The 22,293-nt window shown below is 37.6% G+C and overlaps 1 protein-coding gene and 1 long non-coding RNA gene across 2 annotated transcripts; one reads left to right on the top strand and one right to left on the bottom strand.

The window, feature by feature from the left end:
* Positions 1 to 317: 317 nt before the first annotated feature.
* Positions 318 to 1,650, bottom strand: LOC126653992 (uncharacterized). Its single transcript, XR_007632389.2, has 3 exons — positions 1,487 to 1,650; positions 1,322 to 1,396; positions 318 to 406 (listed from the first exon to the last, which is right to left on the bottom strand). It is a non-coding gene; the product is annotated as an uncharacterized LOC126653992 (long non-coding RNA).
* Positions 1,651 to 8,900: 7,250 nt separating this feature from the next.
* LOC126687729 (uncharacterized) lies at positions 8,901 to 10,516 on the top strand. Its single transcript, XM_050382286.1, has 5 exons — positions 8,901 to 9,087; positions 9,152 to 9,351; positions 9,460 to 9,736; positions 9,811 to 10,253; positions 10,505 to 10,516. Exons 1-5 carry the CDS (start codon positions 8,901 to 8,903, stop codon positions 10,514 to 10,516), a joined length of 1,119 nt encoding a protein of 372 aa, XP_050238243.1.
* Positions 10,517 to 22,293: the final 11,777 nt, after the last annotated feature.

A 22,293-nucleotide genomic window follows, 5' to 3' on the forward strand; every position in this document is an offset into this window, starting at 1 on the left:
ACGTTTCTATGTACGAATATATAGACTCTTATAAACACCGGTGATCACACGGCCTATTGACGCCCAATAGGTAGCTCATTTCTTCGGATCGTATACAAATTCACATTGGCGATTAATTAAAAAATCATAAACAAAGTAATACAACCCATATATCAACAAATCAATCCATAAACAACAATTCAAATATTATCCAAACCAATAAGAACAATTCAATCAAATCAAACTATATAATTTATATGATACATTTAATAATAATAATATATATATCATATATAAAATAATTTTTAATACGATAATAAGAGTGAGTAAAATATACTCACCGCTTGCTATCCATAAACTTCGATAATAGCAAAGGGATGCCGCGTCCTTTACGTTCCAAGTTCCGTTGGTATTCGCCTCGCCGAGTCTACGTAAATTCGATAATAGCTCGAATTAATAAAAATCAAACTATAGTTAATTAATCCAAAAATTAGGTTTATAGCCAACTTCGGCTATCGAAACCGTTTACCTAAAACAGTCCAACCCCTAAATAAAATTAACATTCTTAATGTTCAGAATGTCGCCTACAACTTTTGTTTAGGTCTCGGACTGAGATTAGCACCCGAAGGTGTCGGAATTTGGCTCCGAAGTTAATAACCTAGGGCTGTCCTAAATTTCAGAACTGCTTTGCGCGACATAATGTTCTGATTTATTTGAGCCACTTATAGGCCGAACTGGCAAAAACTTATACTTAGACATTTATAGACAACATCTTTAAGTTTTCATACCAACAAACGAAACTTAATTTGGAGCTATATAGCTCAAGATATTTCCCTTGCAAAAAGGATGTTTTGCAGAATAAGTTTCTGCAAAACGTCGAACTAGTTTATGTTAACTTTAATCGTAACCTATATCATGCTGATACTTAAACTCTAATTTATATTATGCTTCCTTAACAACATAGTTCAGCCACCATATACCCTCATCACAACTCTCACAACTCACCATCAAATTCAGCTTAACCATTACATTTCATGCCATTAAACCATCATTTTCCATCTAAGTTTTCATTCAACATTATCATTCAATTTCAGCTCTAATTCATCCATAATTACCCTTAATCCAAGCATGAAATTATCATTTAAACTCTTATGCCCCTAATCTTCATTATGGCCGAAACCCTAGTCCAATGTTTCTATCAAAAGTTCAATCCTCGACGACATAATTCTAACACTTGAACCATCAAAACACCATATTTTTTCACAATTGCCAAACATCATAGCTCACTTCTCAACAACTTCATTCAACAATTACTTAATCAAAATCAGAGTATATACCTTACCTTGATGGAGAGTCAAAGCCTAAGGTCCAAGCTCAATTTCACCTTCCATATCACCCATTCCAAGCTCCATATCACCTATCAATCATCAACACACAAAAACTCTAACTTAATCTCAAAACCCGAACTGAAACTCAGCAAACCCTAACTGGAAACGTTGAAATTTACCTCAAATTTAAGCCATAATCAAGTAGAGGATCCTTTCCTCGTCCCGTGGCCGCGAGAATCGCTCAATTCCGTTAAGAAACGAAAGAGATATGGTGGTTTGAAGATTTGGGTGAAAATGGGTGTTTGCGGAAGAAGAGACCTACGGGATTTTTCTATTTCAACTGAATGAAATGATGTTTGCTGAATTGAAATTCATTTCCCTTCTATTTATAATTATGGCAAAAAGCCATCTTTACTCCTTAAACAAATCGACTCAAACTGTTTCGATTTCTAACTTAAAACTTGTCCGATTTCATCAATTGAATACCGATTTTTACTCCTCGATAAATTTTATATTATTTATTTTCCAAATAAATAACATCACCCAAATATCTCATAATTCCATTCCCGATAATTTATTTTGGCGATTTTGGCTAAAAACGCTCAAATTCCATTTTGAGCTAATATGCACTTTTTCTCACTTTTTCCTTTCAAATTTTGCTTTAACAAATATCAATATCCAATTATTCGATATTATTTTTATAAGTACTAATTCCCGTCAATAATCTATTTACTTTCTATTTTCCGGGAATTAAAGACTTATTTTCCAATTTTTCGAGCATAAGTGCACTTTATCCACTTTTCCACATTTTCCTTTTTAAGCCTCATTCCATTTCCCTTATGGAATTCTTGATATTGAATTTCTTATTAAAATATCAATATCGACCTACTCTGGTCATCTTTTATTTAATTATTCTCTGATAGTTCCTTTTCTGGCCGCTTTAATTGTTTAAATTTAGACACGTTGCCTATTTTGACAACGTCAGACATACGGGGTATTACATGTTTATCCATATTTGAAGGTTTGCATAACGAATGACTATTCTACCGTTAAATGTATTGCATATAACAATCGTTACAAATATACACGATTGATTATCGTGTTAGTAAATAAATTATATAACGATTGTTGTGTTGACAAGTAAATTGTTTATTATATGGTTTTCTCGTATTGTGTATTGTTTGGTTGTTTGTTTGTATATTTGAAAATTAGTGTGTGATCCGAGGAAACAAGCTACCTACTGGATGTGAATAGGCTATGTGATCACCAGTGTCAGGTAAGTCTTAGCAAATACAATTAGACTAACTCTTTGCGTTAGACACGAGGTTAAACTTGGTGGAACTATCCCGGGACTCACACCTCGATCGTTTGGTTATAAGTAATGGTACTAGTTTAACTCGGTCGAATTATCCCGGGACTATACCACTTGGTGTAGGTTGAACTCGGTCAAATTATCTCGGGACCTTCTGAAAATAATTTGAGAAAATCTTTATCTCTCGGTAATACTAGAAAATACCTAGTTTAAGATCGTTTATAAGATTAATATTTCGATCAAATCAAATAATTATTTTATTATATATTTGTATAAATGATTGTTTAAAAGTGCGATATTATTTTATAATGCCGTTAATAATGTATATCTCACTCAGCATAGTCTAACCCCGTTGTTATTAAACATTTTCAGCGTCATAGTACTTGGACTTGGCTAGCGTCCTTTTTTTTTTCCGGAAGTCGACTCTTGACATTGTTAGTGAATTGCACTAGGTCAATCATGTTTAACCATGTATTGACTTTATCTTTTTGTTATTAATTAATTAGCACTTCTATTATCATTTTATATTATGATTAAAATACTTGAATGGTTAATTCTTTCTAAGATTATCAAGTTTGTGACTTGATAGTAGAACCCTTAGATTTAGTAATGAATTATATTACATCTATCCCTAGTCTTAATAGAACATTGAGACTAGTATGATGTTGACTGATGATTATGTTTTACTAATCATGTATATGAGATATTAAGTCAAATCATATGTGCTATTTGAGAAATAAGGCACTAAAGGACCCACCTTAAGAATGCTACATAGATCATTGTCATAAGTAATTCCCATTACAGTTCTATTAGTATAATCCTTTGACCTTGAAATCACCATGGATTTCTATATAATTATTTCACATTTTAATATTGTCTTACATTATCTTGTGAGAAATGTGAGTGACTGAGAAGGAATTTGTCCCTCATATAGTTGAGTAAAATATCTATGGGCCCCTTAAAAAGATAGGCTGAAGGAAATGCATGGTCATGCTAAATTAATTGATAAAGAGTTATCATTTTAAGTCTACTTGGAATCATGAAACTAATGATTGAATATTATAAGGATGGCAGTACTATGCCTTATATTCAATCTGTATATCGTGAGACAAAGGGATTAAAATATTATTGTAAATGGTTAAATCAGATGATCAATATTCATATAACTTTGGTAGTCATAATGTCTTGCTAGAGGCTGCTTATGACTTGTGGGTCGAAATAGGGATTTCGGGCCTACTATGAACCTACAGGGTCGCACACTAAGAATAGGCCCAAAACATTTATGGGCTTTATAAAATCGAGAAAATAATGTGATAAATAAAAATATATAAGATATATTTCGAATATATAGTTATAGAGTTAAATTAATAGTCAATTCGTTTTAAGCTAAAAAGTTTTCTTAGCTATAACTATATATATAATAACTAGGTTTAATTATTAGTTATTGTTTAAATATAAATAACTATTAATTAAGTGAATTTCGAAATTAAAGATAATGGTTATCTTTAAGGTATTATCTTTTGAAGATAATTAATTAGGTATACTTATCATTATGAGATTTGATAAATATCAACTTATAATACATAGTGTTACAATAAGATTGAAACACACGTATTTGAGTCAAACACTAATAATGTTGTATGCCTATAAATACACAATTAGGAATAGGATTGAAATATACGAAATTCTTAATACACTAATTTCGTAATTGCTTAGTGAAGCAATAGTGCTATCGCACAAGCACTCGTTTTGGCAAAGGTCTGTTCCTGTGGATACTAGTAGAGGACGCGTTCTTTTGGAGGCATTTCTGATTTGAGGCAAGGTATCACAGAAGTGAACCACCTCTCTTTCTTCCTATATTGCTGATTGAATTCGACATTCAAGTAAGTTTTAATTATGCAATTAGTTTATCTACTTGAATTACATGGATCTTGTTTTGGATTTTTGATAATTTTTTTGAAATTCCACTGCGTTATGAACCTAGAAATGTGTCATGTATAGTTCCTGACTTCCATAGTGTTGCAGTAGTAGGTTGCGTTTGATAAAGTCGTGGCCTGAGACAACAATGTGTCGTGATAGTTATATATACTTTTTGTCATATGCATATATGTTTTTGTAGGCTACGTCAAATATCATTTTGTGCCACGGAGCTAGTAGCCCGTGAAGTGACCTAAATACACTAGTGCTTAATTATATATCGTCGGGCTAGTACGTACATGGTATGGAAGTGAAAAGATCATATGTATTGTGTCGATCGATTAGTGTGTATATGTTGATATGTTTTCTTCCGTTTGTTTGGTCATAATATTTTTGAGTATTTGCGAAAAGTATTTGTGATTTTAGGCTTGCTACAGGTTTCGGAGCTACCACTCTCATTTCTTAGCGCCGGTCCCGACTCAATAATTTGGGTCGTGACATATTCATAACCAAATAAATAATATGACTCCAAAATATGATATTTCTCACAGATAGTCTTTTAATCAATCGATCTCGATTATTATATTAATTATTTACAATAACTAATAATATGGGACTTTAAACTTCACTTTATAATTTTCTCTTATAACGTTTCTTAGTCCCGATTTCACTTCTATTATTGAATTATAATATCCAAATTTCATTATTAGATATTTAAAACCAGCTTGCCCTGGTCTTATTTATATAATTACTCCGATAATCTTATATTGTTGTCGCTCTGGTTGTTCAAAACGAGACACGTTGCCTAGTTTAGCAACGACAAACTTACGGGGTATTACATTCTTCCTCCTTATAAAATTTCGTCCTCAACTTTTCATACAAACTTAATTACTTTAGTCGACAAATATTCATATCATTACTCATAATGGTTACCTTTTACTTGTCTTACGATACATGTCGATGTATGGAACCGTTGTTCTAGTTCTTGTACTTTTCAAGCAATAACATCAACTGTTATTAATAAATCTTTGTTTAGATACCTTCGTCTATAATAATATTGGTTCCACTCTCATGCACTTATGCATTTCTGTCCTCGATATTTTCTCTTTATCCAATGTATATAGCTTTATTATATTTCCTCGTTCGATGCTTAATAATATGGACTCTTGTCCTAGCAACTTAAACCTTTAGTGATATCCTTACCACTGTAGACGATTACTCTTATCACCAAACTTTATCATTCATTATCGAATGATATAGACGATTAACCAAATCGTACTTCATTACTTGCGTAGTCTTCTCCGCATAGCTGTTGTTATGTAATATTCCGTATTTTTAAATTATTTTATTTATAATTTTTTTGCATTCCGTCAAATTTTAGGTAATTTATTATTATTATTATTTTATATTTTTATTAATTTTTATTTTAGTCGTTCGTTGATTCGATTCGTGGTTGGTTTGTATTATTAAATTTTTTTAAAAGAAAATAAATAGAAGGAAAAGTATATGAATTTTTGCATGAAACTCATGCACTTAATTAGTGTCCACGTGACTTAGGTTATTCTTTTGAGTGATAGTAAAGGCCCATGCCTTTTATATATTAGAAAGCCCATTTTTTTACAATATGAAGTAGAAACTTATACTTTCAATAGCAGTATAACAACTTCTGTATTTTCCCTAATCTATTCATTCATTTTCTTTTCCTTAAAACCCCATTCCTTCATTTTTTTCTATTCTGAAACTCTAGCCGTCATTCTCTCTACACATTCTAAAACATTACGCTCTCATCCCCTCCATTCACGTTTATCTCGGTAAGTAATCTCGTCTCTTTTTCTTTGTTTCGAATCGATATTGTAATATCGTTTCTTAACTCTTGTTCTTATTATGATAGCTTAAATCTGAAATTTCTTACGACGATTCATCATTACTCATCATTGTCATAAATCCTTACGTGTTGGAATCGATTACGGTACGTAGAAATCTCTATGTTCATTGTCGTTCCGATTCGCCGTGTTCATGCATAAATTGTTGTGGTTTCCTTTAATTTCAATGCTGATGTCCCTTGTTTTTAATGATGCATTAGTTCATGAGTTTTTGGATTGCTTTAGTTATAGATTTTATGTTCAGTATCATGAGGAATTCATCATGTCGAGTATGAGTTTTGAATGAGTATTGCGGTTATTGGGTTTTGTTTTCTGATAGTTTAAGAGCAGTGGTTATTCTGAGAATGCTTTGTTCATTGCATATGGTTCTTTTTGACTATGCATGGCTACTGCTTGTTATCTTTTTTTGTTTAGTTTTTGGCTTTGAAATTTGATTCTGGAATGAGTTGTGCATGAGCAAGGAGAGCAAAGGGCGAGAATTTTTAATTTCAAAAGATTTGTAAAACTTGGTTTATCATTTTGTTGCGTTGGCCATTTTCTTGTGACTATTGTTTCTTGGACTTTTTGTTAGATTTTGGTTTAATGGATAAATGGCCATTTGGGCCACTCTCTATTTTTTTAATCAATTAAGTCCCTTAAACTTATTTCTAACTTTTTACACCTTATCTAATGTTAGTTTTAAGGGATAATGTTAAAAAAAATCACGAACTTTACACGTTTTTTCATTTTAATCACGTAGTTTAAATTTTGTCATTTTCATGCACGAACTACCACTTTTCCCAAATTCATGTACGACGCTAAGGTGGCACTCATTTATTGGAGTAAAATGACCTCCACCTCAGCGAATTACACCAACGGAGCCGTCACACCTCAGCACCGTGTATGAATTTGGAAAAAAGTGATGGTTCATGTATGAAAATGACAAAATTTAAACTACGAGATTAAAATAAAAAAACATGTAAAGTTCGTGATTTTTTTTGACATTATCCCTAGTTTTAATTATTACTTAATTTATTTAAATTATTATAAATGAAAAGCGATAATTATTATTTATAATTACTCGGGTAATTATTATATTTTAGAATTATTGACTAGAAGTGTCAATTTGACGTTTTAAGATTTTATACAAGTTTTTTTAATTTATTTTAATTAAGTAAATTGTTACTAACGATCAGTTACTTGAGTATTAAGTTATTGAGTTCTGTTTTAAATATTGATTTATTATTTTATCAAATTGTTAATTTGGGAATTATAAACTATGGTTTATAATTTTAATAAAATGGGTCGGGTTAGACTTGGGTCACCCCACATGTGAGGTAGGGATTTTTGACAGATGTGTGCCTACGAGCTTCTATAAATTCTAATTTTGTGCCTGGTTTGGGATTAATCCCAATTTAATGAATGGGACCACGCAATCCGCGATTTAAAATCGCGGATTGCGTGGTGATCCACGATTTAATATCGCGGATAATGTTAATTAAGGTTAATCGAAGATTAACCTGCATTTAATGCCATCCATGATTTAAAATCGTGGATGGCATTAAACAGATTCCCTGCCATTGGCAGGGAATCTGTTGACCGTTGGAAGCACAGCTTCCAACGGCAAAAATTGATTGCAGTCCGCGATATTAATCGCGGATTGCAATCTACAAATGGGGGCATTCAGCCCCCATTTTCCTCACAACTCAAATTTCTAAATCTCTTCTCAAATAGATGTAGTTTTCTCTCAAGCGGGTGTGTTTTAGAGCGGATTTATTTTTGTAGCGGTCCTATTCAGAATTTATTTTCGTAGTGGATTATTTTTTTAGCGCTATTGGAGGACTACAAGAGGTGAGTTTACTTTTCATTTTTTATTGTTATATTAAATTAGAAAAAAATAGGTTAATACAACTTAAATGTTAGATTTTGAATTATTTATTAAACATCGGTACGTTTAAAAAAATATTAGGTGTTAGTATAAATTATTAATATGTCATATTTTTCAATTAGTTACTAATAGTAAAAATAATAGGGGTTATTGTAGTTTATTGACAAACTGTAATTTAGAGAAATATTAAATATGGTAATTTTTATCAAAAGAAAAGTAATGGAACATCGGTTTCGGAAAAATTGCTAAAATGATTATATTTTATTTAATGAATTTTTAAAAAAGTTATAAACTAAAATTAGTGCGATGTATGTTTATTTTGACGAAATTTGTAGCAAGGAAACTATGAACATATCGTTTATGATATGGTGCGATGGCCGCATGGTAAGCTCTCTGGGTGGAGTAGAATACCAGGGCGGTCGTCGGGTGGATATGACAAAATTTTGAAGAGTTGAAGAATATGTGTATAAGAACAGTCGTTGCGGAATCGGAAGTAGAGATCACAAAAATCTACTTTCGGCTTCCAAAAATTGAAAGTGGTCGCATAATCTCCTACTCGTTGTACTCAGTGGAAAACAATGAGCATATCTTTGCAATTCTAGCTAAGAAAGACAATGCGGTACCGAGGCCTTGATAAGTTAGAATTTTACGTAGAGTACCGTACTGTTGTTTATAACGATGTTTCTGTGGATCAGTTGGTTTTGAGTGAATCAAGTGGGTCGGATAAAGGCAGTGATGAAGATGAAGATGATGATGAGCATTTTTATGGCTGCGAGGAAGATGTAGAAGAGCAAGAGGATTGCAATGACCACGTTCCACATTTGGATTCTGGAGAACACAGTGTATCAATCGCAACTCCCTGAAGGTTTTAACCGTGTGAATTTGGATGATTTTGATGTGGCACCGGATTTTGATGAGAACCTTATGTGGAATCCTGGGATGGAGTTCCAAATTGGGATGATGTTCCGAAATCGTGATTCTATTCAGGCATGTGCTACTGCTTATTCTGTGGAAAATGGAAGGGAGCACAAGAGTCACCGGACAACCAACTACACTATTGTGCTAGTATGTAGGCATCATCCTATTTGCAAATGGTGGCTGTGTACAACTCTGCTTCAAGCAAATCATACGTGGACATGCACAAAATATATCGGGCCGCACACGTGAAATCAGCTTGTGCCAAATGCTAACCATAGAAATTTCGGGGCACGAGAAATTGCCAAATACGTGCGGAGGCAAGTGATGGAGCAGCGTGGCATACGCGTTAATACCCTTACTGCTGGCATTTGGGATGAACATAGAGTGAGGCCTCCATATAAAAGAACCTGGTATGCAAAGGAGAAGGCAATCGTTTTTGTTTACGGGGACTGGTATGAATCGTTCGGAAGTATTCATAAGTTAATGGAGAATATGGTTCACGTAAATCCTGGTTCATTCTGGCATGCGGAAAGTATGTATTCATGTTTAACGGTGAATTTACATTTTCTATTCTAACTCTAATACTTTCTATATTATTTGGCATAGGCGATGATGTTTACATTAATGGGATGCTTCAGCCGAATATTAGAACGTTCGTTAGAATGTTTTGGACTTTCTTCCCAAAGGTTGCTGGATTTCAATTCTGCAAACTTGTTCTATTCGTTGATGGGACCCATTTGTTTGGGAGATACAAAATGACGATGTTGATAGCATCAGCGATAGATGGAAACAACCATATAACTCCAGTAGCGTTTGCAATTGTGGAATCCAAAAGTACTGAAAGTTACGAATATTTTCTCGAGCATTTGCGGGAACAGGTCATTCTTGGACGGAAGGTTTCCATTATTTCTGATCGCCGTGCTAGCATTTTAGCAGTTCTGAGGCGTCCTGAATGGGCTGATATTCCGCACAAATTCTGCATAAGGCACTTGGCCAGTCATTTCAATACTCACTTCAGGGACAAGACGTTGAAAAATTTGATGGAGAAAGTGTCACGACCCAATCTCAGAGCCGAGACCGCGCTAGGGAATGGGAGTGGTTGCTCCGAAACATGTAGCAAACCTCAAAACGTAAAATAATTTTTCGCAAATATAAACGTCATGCATGACATACATAAACACGTGTCATGCTGAAAACACATGCCAGGTATACATATCCTCTGGCAATCAAAATAACAAACATTAAATAATACAGCAGGCGTTAAACATTTATGCTTTATAACATAAAGTTATATATACAGAAAACCATTTGATACAAAATATCTATCTACTGCAGCTCTAAGAGTAAAGTGCTGTTTCTTTACATACTTTCAAAAATACAGACTTCTGGAAGTAGGATAGAAGTCCGTTACTTCAAAGCGTCTTTCACCTGAAAGGAAATCTGTGAGGGGTCAGCATATGGGGATATACTGAGTGAGTTCATACATTTACCAATAAGTATTCAAATAAATCATAAAATAACGCCATAGCATTCAAAACGTATGCAGCCTAGTACAGGATCCGATTGAAACCCTAATCCTCAAACATCCTAATCATATATCGTCCAATCCAATCATTTAATCTCAAGTTGTGAGTCCAACTCGCTGGTCGGTCCAACCCACTATATACGGGGACTTCAGGTTACACCGTAACCGAGTGCTCACTCGTATTCATATATCCAACTTCGAAATTCATACTCACAATTATCTCACAGCTGTATCAAATTAAACTGGTGATCGCACAGTCCTATTGCCGCTCAATAGGTAGCATATTCCATCGGATCAATACTGGTTTCAAATCAAGCGTATGTGCAATTCATATAAAAATTCCGCACTATAAACATGCAAATCAAACATAAAGCAATATAAAATAATTGCTTGTATAAATACTTTAAAAGCAAATCGTATAAACTCACCAAAAACGCTTATCCAAAAATACGTCGGGGCTTAGAAACGTCAAGCTTCCCGAATTCCTGGTCCAGCTGTTTCTTGCCTCGCGGGATCTAAAACAATTTCAAAACATTTGACTCAAATCAGAATTCTATTCTAAGATTAACTCTAGACTCGAGACTCGACACACTGAACTCTCATTAACCATCGTGCTTCTCATGTTTATTCCGATAAAAGGTATCTAAGTCATTTATGGATCAATTACCGTTTCTAGAATTCATTCTCGTTTAACCTCGTTAGGTTAACGTCTCAAATTAATCGATAACTAGTCGAATGCTAATCACTTTCAAATCTCGGTATGCGCGTACGACAAATTTTCCTTAAAACGGGTCAATCGGCGAAAACACTACGTGTACGCGCGTCTTCATGTGCGACTGCACAGGGGACTGTGCGTCCGCACAGTGTGACTGTGCATTCGCAAAGTCCATAGACTGTGCGTTCGCATAGTTTAGTTGTGCGCACGCACAACTCGGCTGTGCGACGCACAGCCACGGGCAAAGCCCGGTAATCAGTTTCGACGTCCCTTTAAACGTAAAAACGTTCTAAACGTGTCCAAAAACGCTCAATCTAAATTCAAAACATCCAAATTCAATCCTATAATCGATAAAACGATAAAATTTGTTTGTGGCCTAAAACTTTGAATCGATATAACTCAAAATATTCCCGTTTAAACGATAAAACGTCAAGCTTACCGTGATATGCCACTGAAATACGATCGATTCGAGTTATTGAACGTCGAAAACAGACGAGAAACGAAATCGATCGACGGAACCGTAAACTTTCGTCGTAAGAGAATGAAAGAAAGAGATGAAGCTGATAGCAAGGATCTGGATCCTTCTTTCATTTCATTATATATATATATATATATATATATATATATATTGGTTAATTTGCATTTTAGTCCTTGAAACTTTTCAAAAGGTTCAATTTAGTTCAAAAACTATCCGCGTCCAAATTTTAAACGATCTCCAATTGACTCGAAACTTTTACCATAAATACTATAAATTATTTTGCGGACTTTGGCAAAATAATTATCGTCACGGGATTTATAAATTATTTTATATTAATTTTCAAAGTCAAATCCTCGAATCCTGCTAATTGACTTATTAAAATTTATTCTAAATTCCCGATATAATCAAATTAATTTCTCCTTAATTTAATTTATCAGAAATCTCGACAGGTGGCACGACTTAATTATCTTAAAATATTTTGGGGTATTACATTCACCCCCTCTTAAAATAAATTCGTCCTCGAATTTAAAACCTAACTACGTACCTTGAGTAAATAGATATGGGTACTTCTGCTTCATATCTTCTTCTGTCTCCCATGTGCACTCTACTATGGTCTGACTCCGCCAAAGAACTTTCACCATCGGAATCCTTTTTGTTCGCAGTTGTCGTATCTGCGTGTCGACAATCTGTACCAGTTGTTCTTCATATGTCAACTCTTCGCTCACATCCACCACTTGCGGTTGAATTATTCACGAGGGATCAGATACATATTTCGGAAGCGTAGAAATATGGAAGACAGGATAAACTTGCGACATTTCCGGTGGCAAGTCCAGCTTGTAGGCAACTGAGCCTACGCGTTCTACGATCTGATATGGTCCGACATATCTCGGAGCCAACTTGCCCTTCTTTCCGAAACGAATCACTCCCTTAATTGGGGATACTTTGAGAAATACATAGTCTCCGATCTGAAATTCAATGTTTTTTCTCTTGGGGTCCGCGTAACTCTTCTGTCGATTGGAAGCAGTAGTTAAACGCTGCTTTATCAACGGTACTTTCTCTGACGTAATCTGGATGATCTCTGCTCCGGTTAGTTTTTGTTCACCGACTTTATCCCAGCAGATAGGGGATCAACATTTGCGACCGTACAACGCTTCATATGGGGCCATCTCGATGCTCGAGTGATAGCTGTTGTTGTAAGCGAATTCGACCAAAGGTAGATACGTATCCCAACTACCTCTGAAGTCTAATACGCATAATCGAAGCATGTCTTCTAACGTTTGAATCGTCCGTTCAGACTGGTCGTCTGTCTGAGGATGAAACGTAGTGCTGAAGTTTAATCGCGTTCCTAACGTTTCTTGTAGGCTCTTCAAAAAGTGAGAGGTAAATACATAACCTATGTCTGAAACGATTGACATGGGAATTCCGTGTAGGCTCACGATCTTATTGATGTATTCTTGTGCTAACTTTGCTGCAGAATACGTCGTCTTGATTGGTATGAAGTGCGATGTCTTCGTCAAGCGATCCACGATTACCCAGATGGAGTCAAAACCTTCATGTGTCTTGGGTAGTCCGACTACGAAATCCATCGTGATTCGCTCTCATTTCCACTCTGGGATGGGTAACGGCTGAAGAAATTCATAAGGTCGCTGATGCTCCAATTTGACTTGTTAACACGTTGGGCATTTAGCCACAAACTCCGCGATGTCCTTCTTTATTCCACTCCATCAATATGTTGTCTTGATGTCATGGTACATCTTCGTGGAACCAGGATGAACGCTATGCATCATTCCATGGGTCTCTTTCATGATCTTCTGTTTCAAGTCTTCCACGTCTGGAATGCACATTCGACTGCCATATTTCAGTATTCCGTTGAGGATACTGAAGTCTTGATTATTTCCTTGTTGAACTTCCTCAATTAAATGCTTTAATTGAGGGTCATCCGCTTGCAATTCTTTGATTTGATTTATTAACGTCAATCGTATCGTTAACTGGGCCATTAGGTTTCCGAGTAATGAAATCTTGAACTCCACTCCTTGGCTAAACATCGTGCGAATCTTGTTAATTAATGTTCTCCGCCATGTCGTTGTAACATGCGCAAGACTTCCAGTTGATTTCCTGCTTAACGCATCTGCCACCACGCTGGCTTTGCCCGGATTGTATTGTATCGTGCAGTCGTAATCTTTTAATAACTCCATCCACCTTCACTGTCTGAGGTTCAATTCTCGTTGATCGAAAATGTATTTCAAACTTTTATGATCTGTAAAGATCTCGCACGTGGCGCCGTATAAATAATGTCTCCAGATCTTCAGCGCAAAAATCACCGCTGCTAGCTCCAGATCATGCGTCGGGTAGTTTGTTTCTTGCTTCTTAAGCTGTCGCGAAGCGTATGCAATTACTCGACCATGTTGCATAAGGATGCATCCTAATCCAACTCTTGACGCATCACAGTAAACTGTGAATCCTTCAGTTCCTTCTGGTAGTGCCAAGACTAGTGCCGTCGTCAGACACTCTTTCAGTTTTAGAAAACTGAGTTCACACTGGTCCGTCCAGTTGAATTTCGCGTTCTTATGAGTTAACTTTGTCAAGGGTACAACGATCTTCGAAAAGTCTTGTACGAATCGTCTATAATATCCCGCTAAACCAAGGAAACTCCTAACTTCCGTAACTGATTCAGGCCGCTCCCATTCTATCACAGCTTCGATCTTCTTTGGGTCAACCTTGATACCGCTTTGTGAAACCACATGACCTAAGAACGCCACTTCTGTTAGCCAAAATTCACATTTAGAGAATTTGGCGTAAAGTTGATGCTCTCTTAACGTCTGTAGTACTATCCACAGATGATGTGCATGTTCTTCTTCTGAATGTGAATAAATCAAACTGTCGTCGATAAACACAATCACGAACTGATCCAAGTACGGTTTGAATATTCTATTCATCAGATCCATGAAGGCTGTTGGCGTGTTCGTCAATCCGAATGACATAACGAGAAACTCATAATGTCCGTATCGAGTTCGAAAAACATTCTTCTGAATGTCATCGTCACGAATCTTCGGCTGATGATAGCCTGACCTCAGATCGATCTTAGAGAAATACTTCGCTCCTTATAACTGATCGAATAAATCATCGATTCTAGGTAACAAATACTTGTTCTTGATCGTCACCTTGTTCAGCTATCGATAGTCGATACATAGTCAAAGCGATCCATCTTTCTTTTTTACGAAAAACACTAGTGTACCCCACGGGGATACTCTCGGTCTGATGAAACCGCGATCAAACAATTATTCTAACTGATCCTTAAGTTCCTTGAGCTCTACTGATGCCATTCGATAAGGAGGTAATGATATCGGCTTCGTGCCAGGAGCCAATTCGTTACAAAAATCAATCTCACGGTCTGGGGGTAATCCAGGTAATTCCTCTAGAAAAACGTCTGGATACTCCGATACAACAGGTACATCACTTATATTTACTCTCTTCTTCTCCACGTCTCGTACTATCGTTAAGAATCCTTGACATCCCTTCTTTAACATAAGATCGGCTTTAATGGCTGAAATAATACTTGTAGGAGATACTGTCTTATCACCTTGAATGGAGACTGGTTCAATCCCAGGTGTGTTGAACGTTACCGTTTTCTTCCGACAATCCACATTGGCGTAGTGCTGTGCCAGCCAATCCATTCCTAATATGACGTCAAAAGCTAATACTTCGAGTAAAATCAAGTCCAGTAATAAATCTCGTCCTTGAACTTTCACAGGATAGGATGGGTAAACGATACTAACTTCCACACTTTCATCGACTGGGGTAACTACGGACAGAGGATTCCTAAGATACGCTGGTTGTACTTCTAACTTATTAGCGAAGCTAGGCGAAACAAAAGAATGTGTAGCACCCGGATCAAACAAAATTAATGCGTCTTGAGAAGCAATAGGAAAGGTACCTTGCACCACCGCATTGGAAGCCTGAGCCTCCTGAGGATTCAGTGCAAAGACCCTGGCCTGACTCCCACCAGCCTGCGAAGTCTAACCAGTACAACGACCTCCGCCATTCCTTCCTCTTCGATTTGTGTAACCACGACCACTCTGGCCAGTGAAGGTACTCCCCGTCTGATCATATCCTAAAGCTTCCTGATGTGCAGTCCTCTGCTGCTGATAAGAAGGCTGTACTACAGCAGTCATGGAGCCTTGAGGCATCTGTCTCGGGCAATCTCTAGCAAAGTGACCTTGTTGGCCACAGTTGAAGCACGCTTCTGTAATGCTACGGCACACTCCATAATGCCTCTTATTACAATGTAGACAAATAGGTGCTCCACCTCCCATATCACTCATGGATCTGGCACTAAATCCGGTGCATGAGGTACTAACTCTAGTTCCATATCGAGCTCTTTTATTTCGTTGCTGGCGTGATGTAGGTCGAGAATGACTTCCGACGTATGACTGGGTAGGTGCGCTCTGTACGCTAAGAAATGTATTACTTCTCACAGGAGCAACATTGGAAGGATCGGGAATCTTCCCAAAAGGGATCAGAGAAACTTCCATTTGCCTAGCGTTGTCGATTAGTTGCACCAAAGTTTTTCCGATATCAGACGTCAGACTCACAAATTCAGCTCCTAGACCCTCTACAAACCTCGAGTTCACTCTGACTGGGTCTGCAGTCAGGTCAGGTGCAAACCTACTCACTCTAGTGAACTCCGTCACAAACTCTTGCACAGACCGATTTCCCCTACTCAAGGTCACCCATTGATTATGATAACTCTCCGTCACCACATACGGTAAGAAAACTTCTCTAAAACGATTCACGAATTCAGCCCAGGTCATAGTATCCATGGTTGGCTGAATGTGCTGCTGAAACCAGTATTTCGCGGGTCCTCTCATTGACATTCCCACCATGATGATGGTTTGTCTCTCATTAGCTTGTAGACGTCGAGCGTTACGTTCTACTTCTTCGAGGAAATCTAGAGCATCACCTGAGCCATCAAACTTAGTTGGCTTGAGGCGCATGTAAGCCAAGATGATATCTCGATCAGTAAAAGCAACATTGCGTAGCTGTTGCTGCTGTAGTTGTTCACGATGCATATTCTGCACCTCAGCCTGATTGGCTTGCATAGCCACAATTCCCGTAAGAAACTGGTTCAGATCAAAACCCACAACATTAGGTTGTTGGGCTTGCGCTTTCACTCCAGGTGCCTGCGCCTGGGCCTCTTTGCCACCACCTCTGCCGTGAATAAAAGATTCATCTTGAGCTTCTGGATGGACGTCATGCGCCCCTTCTATAATGTTGCGTGCTGCAGCGGCAGCTCGCTCTTCTTCTTGTCATTGGTCAGATATCCTGACCAAGACAAACAAAGTTATTTAGCCGCATAATCGCATATCATCGCAAACGTATATCGTATTAAATACGCATCTTATCACACACGAAAACACACGTATGACAGACTCACATCCTAGAGGGATAGCTGGAAGTTTGAAAATCAAATGATTACGTAACAAAGACAAGACTCGAGTCCTATGTGCTGCAGTAAATTCCCAAAAAGATCAATCACTCTTATGACATAAGCAATGGTAACCGGACCATGCTCTGATACCAACATTGTCACGACCCAATCTCAGGGCTGAGACCGGCGCTAGGGAATGGGAGTGGTTTCTCCAAAACCCGTAGCAAGGCTCAAAACGTAAAATAATTTTTCGCAAATATAAACGTCATGCATTACATACATAAACACGTGTCATGCTGAAAACACATGCCAGGTATACATATCCTCTAGCAATCAAAATAACAAACATTAAATAATGCAGCAGGCGTAAAACATTTATACTTTATAACATAAAGTTATATATACAGATAATCATTTGATACAAAATATCTATCTACTGCAGCTCTAAGAGTAAAGTGCTGTTTCTTTACATACTTTCAAAAATCCAGACTTCTAGAAGTAGGATAGAAGTCTGTTGCTCCAAAGCGTCTTTCACTTAAAAGGAAATTTGTGAGGGGTCAGTATATGGGGATATACTGAGTGAGTTCATACATTTACCAATAAGTATTCAAATAAATCTTAAAATAATGCCATAGCATTAGAAACGTATGCAGCCTAGTACAGAATCCGATTGAAACCCTAATCCTCAAACATCCTAATCATATATCGTCAATTCCAATCATTTAATCTCAAGTTGCGAGTCCAACTCACTGGTGGGTCCAACCCACTAGATACGGGGACTCCAGGTTACACCGTAACCGAGTGCTTACTCGTATTCATATATCCAACTTCAAAATTCATACTCAAGGTTCCCGAACTCCTAGTCCAGCTGCTTCTTGCCTCACCGGATTTAAAACAATTTCAAATAATTTGACTCAAATCAGAATTCTATTCTAAGATTGACTCTAGACTCGAGACTCGACACACTGAACTCTCATTAACCGTCGTACTTCTCACGTATATTCCGATAAACGATATATAACTCGTTTATGGATCAATTACCGTTTCTAGAATTCATTCTTGTTTAACCTCGTTAGGTTAACGTCTCAAATTAATCGATAACTAGTCGAATACTAATCAATTTCAAATCTCGATATGCGCGTACGACAAACTTTCCTTAAAACGGGTCAATCGGCGAAAACACTGTGCGTACGAGCGTCTTCCTGTGCGACTGCACAGGGGACTGTGCGTCCGCACAGTATGACTGTGCGTTCGCACAGTCTAGGCAGACTGTGCGTTCGCACAGCCACCCGACTGTGCGACGCACAGCCACGGGCTAAGCTCGATAATCGGTTCCGACGTGCCTTTAAACGTAAAAACGTTCTAAACGTGTCCAAAACGCTCAATCTAAATTCAAAACATCCAAATTTAATCCTATAATCGATAAAACGATAAAATCGTTTCATGGCCTAAAACTTTGAATTGATATAACTCAAAATATACCCGTCTAAACGATAAAACGTCAAGCTTACCATGATACGCCACTGAAATACGATCGATTCGAGTTATTGAACGTCGAAAGCGGACGAGAAACAGAATCGAGCGACGGAACCGTAAACTTTCATCGTAAGAGAATGAAAGAAAGATATGAAGCTGATAGCAAGGATCTGGATCCTTCTTTCATTTCATTCTTTATATATATATTGGCTAAATTGTATTTTAGTCCTTGAAACTTTTTAAAAGTTTCAATTTAGTCCAAAACCTATCCGCGTCCAAATTTTAAACGATCTCCAATTGACTCGAAACTTTTACCATAAATACTATAAGTTATTTTGCGGACTTTGGCGAATAATTATCGTCACGGGATTTATAAATTATTTTATATTAATTTTAGAAGTCAAATCCTCGAATCCCGCTAATTGACTTATTAAAATTTATTCTAAATTCCCGATATAATTAAATTAAATTCTCCTTAATTTAATTTATCGGAAATCTCGACACGTGGAACGACTTAATTATCTTAAAAAAATATTTTCGGGTATTACAAAAAGCATGCATTATTTCGAACATAATATGTTAGTTTGATAACATTTAACTGGGCATTTACATTGTTGTCAAATAATGTGTAGGGCGGGCATATCAGAAGAAGAAATACAGAAGAATTATGGAAGTCATGAGGATAAAAAGCCCAAAAGGTTATGAATGGTTAACTGATGAGCTGCGACCGAAAGAAAAGTGGTCAAGGGCGTACGACCATAGGGGACAGCGACACAACGTGATGACAACAAACTATGCCAAGTCTCTCAATGCGACCCTAAGCAACATAAGGGGCTTCCAATTTCATCAATGCTTGAGACCTTAATGAACATAAGGGGGCTTCTAATGTCTCTAGTAACTGCCTTAGTGGAGAGGTGGAGGCCGGAGACCCATACCTTTATGTTAACCGAGGGGAAGTGCACAGGCACACTACAGAACGTTGCCATCCTGACAGGACTTCCTGTAGATGGGTTTGCAGTTATCGGACGTCCATAGCACGACTTTTAGGGCATCGCCATAGCCCTTTTAGGGAGAGAGTTGGAGTTGAGCGGGACTGCTGGTTGTTCGTTGGTATGGACTGGATGGTTATTTGACCAGTTCCGTGAGTTTTGAGAGTTAGACGCCGACATTTCAGATATGGAGGTTGAGTGGGCTGTTCGGGCTTATCTCTGGGCCGCTTTGGATGATATGTGCTTCACTAATTTAAACAGTGGACATTTGGGGTTGAGGATTTTACCACATTTAAAGCATTTAGAGGATAAGCGGTCCATCAATTGGGGATGAGCTGTGCTAGCCCACCTATACCACGAGCTTTGCATATGTGCGACGGCTTCACAGCACAGACATAACATCGGTGGAGCCCTTTGGATTTTGCAGCTTTGGGCCTTTGAGCGTTTGACGCCGTTACGTCCCCGTTATGCTGCGTTTCCCATCACACAGCATCTACCATTAGGCGACATGTATTTATTCTAACATTTAATTTCTTTGTATTTGATAGTTCATCCTACTTGTATTTGAATCTAACATTTAATTTCATTTCATTTGTAGATGGGCATGCCCTAGGGAGCGTCGGGACCGAGGGGCCCCCAGGCACGATTTGTCTTACTTTAGACTCTTACTTGACAGGCTGCGTTACGATGACGTAAGTTCATTTTTTATAGTACTTTTAGTTTAATTCAGTTCAAATTCTGACTTACATATTATTATGCAGGTTGTTTGGCAGCCATACACCGACGATCTCCTCAGATCCACACCCTCGTTGTACCTTGCGGGTTCCCACGTTTGGCGTGCTCGGGTACCCTTGATTTATTACAACATTGTGGAGTGGTACCAATCAGATAGAGTATTGCAGCAGTTTGGCCTGATTCAGCCTATCCCTCTGGCCCTAATGCAAGATCAGCGCCTTCATACCCTCCTTTACAAGAGCAGCAACAACTACTTGGAGATCCTCGAGTATTATGTAATGATTTGGCTACACAGGGAGTCCCATGTCGTTGACGGTTACCATTTGAGCGTCCACCGCACTACCATTCGCAGCACATGGAGTGTATCGGAGACACAGCCGGAGGTGGATTACCTAGCAGGGTGCAGCTGATGGTTCGAGTGTACGTATATTTTTTATTTTTATAAATTTATAACTTATTTTTATATTAATAATATATTTACCAATTATTGTTTTCCCTTTTAATAGCGTGATTTGTCGGAGATGGTCCACGTCCGGAGATCTAGTCGTGACTCCATGATTGGGTCCCCTGCACGTAGTTCACAAATGGCCTATATGGAGGATCGTCGGGATGTCACTTTGCCCTCACCAGAGCCAGCAGTCCCGGCATTTGTACTGCCTCCTCTCCCTCCTCTGACGGTTGACTTGGATGCCATTCACGGTCATCGTAGTCAACGGCCTACACCACGCCAGCCCCGCCAACGAGCAAAGCAGCCTAAACCCTCCCCCTGTGTACTATCATTATGATGCAACAGAGAGCTAACAGACGTGACAGAACTATTGCTGGCCTACTCAGTCTTACGGGTCTCCTTTGGGTGACGGTTCACAGTTTCAGCAGCCCTCGCAGGTATTGCGTACTTTATTAAGTATATTTCATATCTAGTTTCATTTTATTTTAAAAATACAAGCTAATAAATGTTGATTTTTAAATTCTTTATTTCAGGTGCCTCCGACCTCATCGTTTCCGGTACCACTCCATGCCGTTTTTTTACTCCTCTGGAGAGACGCCGTATACTACTCCTTTAACAGAGCCGTCTCATACCTCCTCTAATCAGGGTTACTGGCCCATGTTTCCTTGGCTGGATCAACCGTCAGCGTCACATTCGCGGCACTCCTCTTCTACCCCGGTTGCGGATCCATCGCAGATGTATTTTTCGGTATTAGAGGCTTAGTTGAACAGTCCAGGTCTCGGAGGGGATCTTTCGAGGAGTTACAGTCCAGTGGTATTCAGTTTACGGGTCCGTCCTTAAGCCTCCTTCCGCAGTCACAAGAGGCACCCACTACTGCACCAGCTGCAGATGATCAGGAGCTATCCCACGACGACGATCACGAGAGCGAGGGCCCGCCGGCTGACAGACAGTACTACGATCTGACAGAGAGCATGATGTGCCGCCGACAGGATCAGGGGTACGATATGAGGACTCAACTGGAGAAGAACACTAGATATCGAGATTATTTATGATTTTGTTGTTTTGTTTGGACACTTTAAACTTTGTAATCCAACTTCACTCTATTGACTATTCCGTATTATTATATCGTTCATCATTTCATATTGTTTATGCAATTTTCAATTTTTGTATAGACTAGTAAAAACGGAAAATATTATAAAATGCTAACTAAAAAATGGTTTTTATATTTTATTATAATTTTAACAAAAAAATTAAAAAACGGAAATTATTATTAAACGCTAAGTAAAAAACCTTTT

Source organism: Mercurialis annua, linkage group LG6 (genome assembly GCF_937616625.2).
Source record: "Mercurialis annua linkage group LG6, ddMerAnnu1.2, whole genome shotgun sequence".
In the NCBI taxonomy this organism is placed as follows: domain Eukaryota; kingdom Viridiplantae; phylum Streptophyta; class Magnoliopsida; order Malpighiales; family Euphorbiaceae; genus Mercurialis; species Mercurialis annua.